This window comes from Myxocyprinus asiaticus, chromosome 34, assembly GCF_019703515.2.
Source record: "Myxocyprinus asiaticus isolate MX2 ecotype Aquarium Trade chromosome 34, UBuf_Myxa_2, whole genome shotgun sequence".
NCBI lineage: Eukaryota > Metazoa > Chordata > Actinopteri > Cypriniformes > Catostomidae > Myxocyprinus > Myxocyprinus asiaticus.
The window spans coordinates 11,625,857-11,636,951 of NC_059377.1; the positions used below are offsets into that span (position 1 = coordinate 11,625,857).

The following is an 11,095-nucleotide window of genomic DNA, read 5'->3' on the forward strand; positions in this document are numbered from 1 at the left end:
CTCTGCTTGCGCTCGGAACTTTAGACTGCTCGATTGCTTTTCCAACCGTATTGCAAAAAGTCCCACCTCCTACGTAAGGATTGGCTATTAGAAGCTGCTCACAAGCACTCTGTGATTGGACAGTTGAGGTAGCTACAGCAACCATGAACATCTCAATGTAAATGTATCAGAAGAGCCAACAGGCACAATGCTCCAAGTTCAGTACACACTTTATGTACTGTATGCAGTTATCATTACAAAAGATATTTACCCCATGGATTATAGACATACAGGAATACTGTAAGGCTTAACTTACTGTAATGTAAGTTTTTCCAAATATAGTAGCATGGGATCATGCAATGCTAAGGATTGGAGGTTAAATTAATATAATTTCAGATGAAAGTGGTCGCTAACATGGCCAAGCTAGTAGCTATGTAAGTGCACTGTAACTTGGTAACCTAGACAACCAAATACTAACCAAGAGAACCATACTAAGAGAGCTAGGCAGATAGTTAGCTAGCTGGTAAGCCTATTGGCAGTGTACAGACTAAAAAATATATTAGATAAAGGTTAAATAAAAACAGTTAAGTCAACAAAAGAGCTGCTTTCATGTGGTCATAGTGTGTTACACATTTCCTTTCTTAAACTATCCCCTTCTCTTCCTCTTGTTTTTATTAGCAGTATGATCTGTGGTCTAGCCAGCCAATCAATCTAGACAATCAAAATGTACCACCTCATCGCTAATTGGCTGAAATTCTGGCACATTATAATGCTGTAAAGCAAAGAAGCAGTCAAAACTATGAGCACATGCAGAGTGGGTAGGAGAGAGTGAGTGAGATCTTGCACACACAAAAAAACAGTGGAGTGATGTAAATTTCAGAATTCACATTCAAATAAACTTTATTCAAGTGCAAAATTGATTTTTGTTTGCTCAAAGTGAATTCAACTTTGCAAGAAGATACATTGCTTTACAAAACCCGCATGCAAAATACCTTTTTGTGCGCTTAACATAAAATCTTGCAAGCTCAAAGTATAATTTTGCACGCACAGAACATTTATGTGCTCTCAAAATATCATATTGCACGCTCAGAATATAATTTTGTATGTGCAGAATTGTGGCACACATATAACTCACAGTATTACCATGCTGTTGAAGAACAAGTGGTTTTTAGCAGTGTAGGTGCTGCTCTACACATCATAAAGAGGAGACGGGCCACTTGTTGAAAGAAAGTTTCTCCAGTAATGCAACTGCCGTTAAGTATCAGTTGACAAATAAAAATGCCACACCATTTTTCCACTCCCATATTTAGACCCATGCTGTTGAAGAACTTGTAGAAAGAATAATGGGAGATTATCTATCTATCTATCTGTCTATCTGTCTGTCTGTCTGTCCATCAATCATCCATCCATCAATCCCTAATTGCATCCATCAATCCCTCTCTCTCTCTAACTACTATCCATCCATCCATCCCCCTCTTTCTCTAACTACTATCCATCCGTCCCTCTAACTACTTTCCATTCATCCATCCCTTACTACTGTCCATCCATCCATCCCTCTCTCTAACTACTATCCATCCATCCATCCCCCTCTTTTTCTAACTACTATCCATCCGTCCCTCTAACTACTTTCCATTCATCCATCCCTTACTACTCTCCATCCATCCCTTTCTCTCTCTAACTACTATACATCCATCCAACCCTTTTCGTTCCTTGCTTCCATTCGTCCTTGGATATGACCTGACACTACTACAGTTAGTGTTCCTCAAATAACACCTGTATAAAGCCCTGGTCACCCAAAGCTTTGAGCAAACTTAATTATTTCAGACATCGCAAAAGACTAGGATATTATGTCACGAGAGGGCTCCTGGTTTTAATTAAAAAAAAATCACATATTATATTCAAAATGTTACTGTCTACTCACTTTTAAGGAACAATAAAAACACACAGCTTTGAAATATGTATTCCTTCAGTTGAGCCAAGTGTGATATTTCAATCTTTATTGGTCACATCTTCTCATCCAGATTCACAACACTGTGTTCGATAAACTTAAACTTTCCTCTGCAGTGTAGTGTGAAATTTCTTTGCATGAGTTGCGTTTCCGGTCTTCAGCGTTCACGTGTTTGAATGGGAATGAATGGAGCGTGAAGTGTAGTGTGACCGGCCCATAAGGCTTGTTGTTATTGGGTCAGATGACGTGTCTTAGTTCTTAGATTTTTTTTTTTTCAATATCTATTGTGTTGCCTTTTTTTTTTTTTTTCAGGGAAGATCGGTATCTTTGACCACCTTTTACAGAGTAGCAAGAAATACTATGATGATGTGCTTCAACAAGGAGCCTGGGGCTGCTGAAGTTGAGGTATACACACAAACACACACACACATCTTCCTGTATTTTTTACCACGCACAAATGTTTTATTGTGTTATATTAAATAGCATGTACTTTCTATGTTGCATATTTTATGAGTGTATCCTATGACAGTTTTATCCCTGTTTCCTGGCATATTTCTCTCTTCAACTCCACCTGTCCTTCTCTTTTATAGCAAGATTACTGGCGGATAGTAGAGCAGAGGGACTGCCATGTAGCAGTGCATTATGGGAAAGTGGACACAAACACACATGGAAGTGGCTTCCCTGTGGGCAAGTCCGAACCCTTCTCAAAGTAAGAGCTCTTCTCATTTGAGCCAAAATAAAGCCATGATGTTAATACTTACTACTGCTTATGAAAATATGAATGATTCTGAATCTGTCTCACTCTAAACAGGCATGGATGGAACCTCAATGTCCTTCCCAATAACTCTGGATCCATTCTGCGCCATCTTGGTGCTGTGCCTGGTGAGCATACTATTGTCCTCTTTAGCAGGAAGTACATTCCTCTCCATATGCAATGTCCTTTGTTGACTAAATCCCCCCCCCCCCCATCTCTCTTGCTCTCTTTCTCTCTTTTATTGTCTCTCACACAGGGGTGACTATTCCCTGGCTGAACATTGGCATGGTCTTTTCTACCTCATGCTGGTCACAAGACCAAAACCGCCTTCCATACATTGATTACTTACACACTGGTGCTGATTGCATTTGGTGAGTGTTCTCAAATACTGTGACTACATTCACATTTTTCATAGAAAATGAGACATAAGCCAGCATTAGGGTATTACATGATGTACCTAACAACAGCAGAGTATTATTCATTATTAAATAATATTACAAGTTTCAAATGTTTGTTGTTTATAGTATTTTAATATAAATATATATTATTGTATATATTGTTAAAATATATTAAAAAAATTTTATTATATAAAGTAAATCATAAATGTACATCATTTTTTAATGTACATTATATTTTTTATTATAATAGTATTGTTATTTTAATAATAATAAAAACATTACATTTGGTTTTATGTTTTACAGATTTTTAATACTCTTGTAAAACATAAAACATTATCTATAAAGTGTCCCAAATCTCGAATATTAGAAAAACATTTTTGAACTAAAATTGTACATTTTTTCAGATTGTTCTGTATTAGACATTTAATAATTTTAACATCAATTTATTTATTCATTAATTTATTTATTTTGTGTTTCAGTCTCATTCTTTTAACACTTAGTTTTAAATATTTCAAATGTCATATTCACTCTCACATTCCAAAGATTTATCCCAGCTGAGTGTTAAAGAGGTTGTTTGCAGTCATATTTTCCATTAATGTCAATCTTTATAAAGCTGTATTTGTCAGGCATCAACCTTAGAGGGCACAGTACTCTGTGAAAAAGACAAGGTCAAGTAAAGTGTGCATTTGTCTCACGTGAGCATCAGCTGTTAATGTGTGTGTGATCAGGAAAAAAAAAAGCCCAAGCATGTTGCCGTGGCAACAGCTGATTTAGGAGCCAGCAGACAGCAATTTTGTCTTATGTTGTCCAAACGATGGCACTGACAGGAAGTTCCACCCATCCCATTACAGGTATTCTGTTCCTGCTGAGGAAAAGACTAAGCTTGATAAAGTGGTGCACACACTGCTACAGGCCAACGGCACGCCAGGATTGGAAATGCTGGAGAAGAACATTATGGTAAGTATATAAAATACTATCAGTTAAATAATCGAGGATTACACATACAGTATATGCACACATCATTACCAGGCCCACACGACATGGGCAAATTTTTTGTGTGGGTATTTGTCTTACTTTTTTTTTTTTTTTTTTTTGTGGAGTAGTTTGATATATGGTGACATGTTTTAAATGATCTAAGAGTAGTACTCTTATTGATAGCTAAAGGCATTATCAAATTAGTCAAAATATTTAATAAGCAAAATACAGAAAGGGTTAGGTGATATGTTGACCTTTGTGAATGATGGCTGTTCTAATACTAATTTAAGGTAAGTTGTTGAGTTTATGTAAATGCCCATACAGAGTGTTTGGAGACGTATCTCTCTATTCCAGATTTCTCCAGAGGTGCTTTGCCATGAGGGGATAAAGGTCCACCGTACAGTCCAGCAGAGCGGGCAGTTTGTGGTGGTCTTCCCCGGCGCGTTCGTGTCCAGGGTGTGCTGTGGCTACAGTGTGTCTGAGACTGTGCACTTTGCCACCCCACAGTGGATGAACCTGGGCTACGAGGCTGCTAAGGTGGGCCTGACCTGCCTGCATGTTCATCTGCAGGATACATAGATCTGTGCATTAATTCAGTTTAGACATTTATGAGGAGTTGATTAGAAGACTACAACAACAAAAATAACCATTTCCACTTGACAGTTTATATCGTTGAAATTAATGGTCACAATGTCATAGTGTGTCTTGAAATAAATGAATTTCCTTTGTGCAAATACATTACTGTTATGTATACTTCAGTTTTGTGTTGCTTTTGGTATGCTCTACATGTTTGCACCTCTTCTGCAGGACCTGAAATGCAGGCACATAGCTAAACCCTTCTCTATGGAGAAGCTTCTCTATCAGATCGCCACAGCCGAGGCCAAACGAGAAAACAGACTTGTGCTCAGTACAATCTCTTCTCTTCTCAAAGATCTCAGGTGAGCACTGCAAACCAACCCTGCTGTTTAAAGAGGAAACTATTGAAGCAAGAAGTTAGTGGTTTTCTTATGTTGGTGTTGTGACTAATGCAATGATGATACAGAGGAGATAATGAACATTAAGTTAATCAGTGTTGAGTAAAAAGAATGGAAAAATATTTCACTTGAGCATCAGTGGTAAAAAGATGTGCTTGTGTCCTGCAGGAACATAGAGATGAAGCAAAGGCAGGAGCTGTATGAAGCAGGGCTGCTCTCTTCCGCACGCTACGGTGTTCACGACAACAACCAGTCACCCGCTGACACCAGAAAGAAACCACGCAAATGGCTGGCACTGGAATCATCCGAGAGACGCTGCCAGACGTGCCAACACCTCTGCTACCTGTCTATGGTGAGAATCACATCCTACACTAAACTAGATCTTGCTATACTGTACTATACCATACTATACTGCACTGCATACTATACTACTACTCAGCACAACCTTTATCATACTATACTAGATATTACTATACATACTATGCTTCTGTTCAGTGCATACTATACTATGCTATGCTGTACTATCCTATAGTATACTATACTGCACTGCTCACTACATACTATACCAAACTACTAATCTGCACAACCTTTATCATACTGTACTGGATCTTACTAGAATTTATTATATTGCTGCTCAGTAAATACTATACTGTACTATACTATACTGCATTGCTCACTACGTACAATACTACTACTCAGCACAACCTTTATCATACTATACTAGATCTTACTATACCATATTATACTGCTGTTCAGTACATACTATACTACCCTATGGTATAATATGCTATAGTATACTATACTGCACTGCTCACTACATACTAATTCTCAGCACAGCCTTTGTCATACTATACTACATCTTACTATACTATATTATACAGCTGCTCAGTAAATACTATACTGCACTGCTCACTACATACTGTACAACTACTCAGCACAACCTTCTATAATCATACTATAATCTAACTATGCTATTTTATACTGCTGCTTAGTACATACTGTACTATGCTCTTCTAAACTATGCTATGCTATACTACATTGTACTATATTGCACTGCTCACTACGTGGTATAGTACTACTTGGCACAAACTTTATTGTTCTATACTAGATCTTACTATACTATATTTTGCTGCTCAGTACATACTATACTATGCTATGCTATACTAAAGTATACTATATTGCACTGCTCACTACATCCTATACCATGCTACTACTCAGCAAAACCTTTATCATACTATAATAGATCTCACTATACTATATGTCTGCTCAGTAAATACTATATTATACTATCCTGCACTGCTCCCTGAATACTATACCATACTAGTACTCAACACAACCTTTATCATACTATACTAGATCTTACTATACTATATTTTGCTGCTCAGTACATACTATACTATGCTATGCTATACTAAAGTATACTATATTGCACTGCTCACTACATCCTATACCATGCTACTACTCAGCAAAACCTTTATCATACTATAATAGATCTCACTATACTATATGTCTGCTCAGTAAATACTATATTATACTATCCTGCACTGCTCCCTGAATACTATACCATACTAGTACTCAACACAACCTTTATCATACTATAATAGATCTCACTATACTATATGTCTGCTCAGTAAATACTATATTATACTATCCTGCACTGCTCCCTAAATACTATACCATACTAGTACTCAACACAACCTTTATCATACTAGAATAGATCTTACTATAATATTTAATACTGCTACTCAATACATACTATACAATGCTATACTATAATATGCTATGCTATACTATAGTACACTGTACTGCACTGCTCACTAAATACTAAACCATACTACTCCTCAGCACAATCTTCATACTATACTAGATCTTGCTATACCATATAATACTGCTACTCAATACATACTATACTATGCTATGCTATAATATGCTATGCTATACTATAGTACACTGTACTGCACTGCTAGCTGTATACTATATTATATGGCTGTTTAATAAATACTATAAAACACTGGAATGCTTTATACTGTACATACTGCACAACCTTTGTCATACTATAGTAAATCTTACTATACTATATTATAAAGCTGTTCTCTACAAACTATGCTATACTTTAATATACTACACTAAACTGTACTGCACTGCTCACTACATACTATAACATACTACCTCTCAGTACAGTCTACACCATACTACTTTATACTATACAAGATTTTACTGTATGAAAACATTCACGATTTTCATTTTTGTCATAGTAGATTTGTCAGAGTTTTTACATTGTCAGTCATGAGGATTCATTTGCTTCTGAATAGAATGGAGAAGTTCTATAAAGCACAGCTCTTAATTTCATCCCAGAGCAACTAATTCACTTTCAGTTAAATACCAAAGAATTACAAAATGTCTGTTCTAATGTGGGTTATGATTTTAATGGATCTGAAAGTTGTTGTTTGTTTGGCAGGTGGTGCAGGAGAATGAAAATGTGGTTTTCTGTCTGGAGTGTGCGTTGAACTATGTGGAGAAACACAAAAGCTGTCGTGGACTCAAGATGATGTACCGCTATGATGAGGTAAGACTCAGAACATGATCAGAAACACACCTGCAGAGGGAGCTGTTGAAATACATATACTGGAGAGTTCTCAAGGGTTCTGAAACATCAACAATAAACTAACTGGGCTGTAGCTATCCCTTACTAAAGTATGGTGCTCTGGAAAATACTAGTGGCAAACATTACCACAAATTTGCGGCAAGTTCATTGGCAAACTGTTTGAAGTAAATTAACAGCATTTGCAGCAAATCTTTGGTAAACATGAGTGCATTCTAATTATATGGATTGCTGCAAATTTGTATTAAAGGTAATTTTGTTTCTCATGAAAAAGTTTTAGACAAAGAAATTAATAGTAATGTAAATACAGTACATTTAAATGTGTGTACACCACATGAGATGAAGAGTCCAATCATATCAGTAGAGCTGTTTTATTCTGCATGGAATGGGCATCTTAAGATCATATGTTCAGTCAAATACTGCTCATTTTATCTCTGAAACCCCCCTGTTATTGATCAGTTTTGCTCATGGAATTAATTAATCATTTCCTACTGCAAATAGGATATTTTTAGAATGGCATTGGTAACAGAAAACTTGAGCATGATGCTGCACCCACACCACTAGGTATCAGTTTAAGTCCAAGATGACTGCCATATGGGATGGCACATTATAAGCAAAAATTTGCACCTTTAGTACTGTGTTAGTCTCCAAATGTTGGTTAAATGCACATATGTTTTCTTTGAAATAAAGTGTATAAAACAGATATATTTACACTGTTTTGTCTCTCATTTAGGAGCAGATCAACAGTTTGGTGAATCAGGTGTGCGGTAAAATCCTTGTGAAAAAAGTGACAGATGGTTGTAATGGCTCCAGCCCCACCAAACCACCTGCCAAGCGTGGCCCCCGCAAGAGAGCCACAGTAGAGGTGTCCCTGACCCACCTGCCCACCCACCTGTCTAAAAGTGCTGCCGCTGCTGTCTCATGAGAAACGGGAGGGCAATTCATACATATGTCAACCAATCAATTTCCTCTCCTTTTCTTCATATCATTTGTCATTTACCAACACCCCCCCCCCCCCCCACCCCCCACTCAAATAGCAGGGCAGAGTTTACCTGTGTTGAAAGCAGGCTGCCTTTTTTGCACTAGTGCACTAGTTTGTTTATGTTGTTTTATTCACCAGATGTTTAATAGCATTAAGAGACATGGTCCCAGGTGTGCTTTTCACTGACAGGTGTGAGTATGATGTCATCCTTTTTGCCTGGAACCCTCTTCCTCCTCGTTTTCGGCCCCTTTGACTGCACACACATACACACGCACACACACACACACACACACATGCACACACACACATCCTGAACTGTGAACCTTGGGACAAATGGGTGCTTCTCTCCTCATTTTTCCTTGCCTCCTTTCCTTTGAATGTTGGTGCTCAATGGAGCTGCCGAGAACCTTTTCTATGTGACATCACATTTGTTTCCTTTGACATCATATTTGTTTTTATTTGAATTAATTTAGTACCCATGCAGCTCTGCTGCAGGAAATGCAGCTTTTTAAAGAAGGTAAACACTTGAAATTTAGCTTGTTTTAGGGTTTTAATGGGATAGTTCACCCAAAAATTAAAATGTACTCACCCTCATATGGTTCTAAACCCAAATGTCTTTCTTTCTTCCATGCAAGATGTTAGGCAGAATTACATTTTGCCCAACATCAACTTTTGTGTTTCTCAAAGGAAAGAAAGTCATTCAGGTTTGGAATGACATTAGGGTGAGTAATTGATGACCAGTTTTTCATTTTTGGGTGATATATCCCTTCAATATTTGGTTTTTAAAAAGAGGAAGTATTGTGTGTTTTTAAGTAGTTTGGTTTTCTTTTCATGCTTTCCTCTGTGGATGTTGGGGAATACTGGTTTCCAAGGCAATGGTGTCGGGCTGTTCTTGAGAAAGTGAGTGTTACCGAATGAATGAGTGGGTATCGTCTCGCTAATGTGAGGGGACCTCACACCCTAACGCTTATGAGCGATAACTGTGCCTGATGTTTAGCGGGGAGTTCTTATTTTTTGGTGCTGTTTGTTTTTTTACTGTATATCAATACAAAAAGGTAATAAAAAATGAGAGGTGCTATCCGCTAGCCTTCTTATCCCACAGGACGGAAATGCCCAGAGGCTTTCCGCTTCTAGATGTGCAATTGTGTCAACATTCCATTCTTCCAGACTTTTTGATTCATCTGTACCAGTTAACATTAATTATTATATTATATTATTGTAATTATTATATTTTGTGTTTTTGCTTTTTTCCTGTTTTGTTCTAATGTGCTATCTCAAGTTAGAGCCACTATTCAGAGGGTATAAAATGTGAAATGCGAGTCCAAGTTTTTGTTTTCCTCTTTTCTCTCTCTCACTCTCTCGTTTTCCCTTTTGCAGAAATATCAGTTGATTTAAAGAAACTTAAGAAATCACTTTTTTGTACATAATCCTGTAAATGACTTAAATACTTGAGCCTTTGTTGGAGTGACAGAAGGAACGGATTGATAGATGGATGGAGGGATAGCAGGTGAAGAAAAGCCTTACATTTCAGTTTCTTCATCTGCATACAGGGTTGCTCTGGTAATGTGTATAAATTTTAAGTGCTGCTTACATCACTGAGGACTAAGATATGGAGTCGCGATTCCCCCCTAGTTTTGTTTTTTAGGTTTACTTTTTTTAAGAAAAGGGAAAATGCTTTCACAAAAAAAAATATAAAGGTTTTTACATTTTCATTACTGAAAATTCAACATTGTAGTAGCTACTCATGTTGCACTGACCTTGCCAGTGGTGACTGTCAAGAAAAAAAAAAAAAAACTATAATCCAGTTTGTTGGTTGTCATCCTTAACAGAAAGACTGAACTGTTTTAGGAGTATTTAATGAACACCAAGTCTGGTGTTTTCAACAATAAACGGTGGTTGTCAAGTTTTTATGGCCTTACAATGTATTTTATTCTGATTTTTTTGCTGTTTTTGTTCCTTTTTTCTACAACAAGAGAGATTTTACTCACGGTCAGGCGAAGGTAATTTATTAGCACTGCGTCTCAGCTTTTCCTCCTATGAGGAAAGATTTCATGTTGGTTATATTGCCAGTTTTATTTTGTTTTAGTTTTGTTTTTTACTTTTTTCAATTTGTACTTAAGGTTTAATAAAAACTCATGGACAATTCACTTTTAGTCTGTGTCTTTGTTACTGGCCTTTCTACTGCTTTAAATGTAGAGATTGACCAATATTAGATAACCGATATGCAGAACCGATTTATTTTTATTTTTTATTTTTTTTAATTTCAGCTTTATTTACAGAGAAAATATTCAACAAAGAAAAATTTGCAAAAATGTTATTTTACAATAATAATCGCATACTATGTTTTTAAATATAATAATTACAACAAAAATAATAAGCAAAATAAATTGACAAAATCTGATTTCAAATGGAGACTTGTGCTTCACTGTGTTATTGTTGATTTGTGTGTGTATATTTTTGTTTTTACACATCAGTAGATTGAC

General features: G+C 36.6%; 1 protein-coding gene across 2 annotated transcripts in view; it reads left to right on the forward strand.

The window, feature by feature from the left end:
* Nucleotides 1-10,759, forward strand: part of LOC127425576 (protein Jumonji-like) — a 166,161-nt gene extending 155,402 nt beyond the window's left edge. For both annotated transcript variants that reach the window (XM_051671709.1, XM_051671710.1), the window contains 10 exons: nt 2,240-2,332; nt 2,518-2,636; nt 2,739-2,809; nt 2,938-3,052; nt 3,931-4,036; nt 4,409-4,591; nt 4,862-4,992; nt 5,197-5,380; nt 7,487-7,594; nt 8,364-10,759. In XM_051671709.1, coding sequence (XP_051527669.1) covers nt 2,240-2,332; nt 2,518-2,636; nt 2,739-2,809; nt 2,938-3,052; nt 3,931-4,036; nt 4,409-4,591; nt 4,862-4,992; nt 5,197-5,380; nt 7,487-7,594; nt 8,364-8,555 — 1,302 coding nt within the window. In that variant the 3' untranslated portion in view covers nt 8,556-10,759. The remainder of the gene's footprint in view (nt 1-2,239; nt 2,333-2,517; nt 2,637-2,738; nt 2,810-2,937; nt 3,053-3,930; nt 4,037-4,408; nt 4,592-4,861; nt 4,993-5,196; nt 5,381-7,486; nt 7,595-8,363) is intronic.
* The last annotated feature ends 336 nt before the right edge of the window (nt 10,760-11,095 follow it).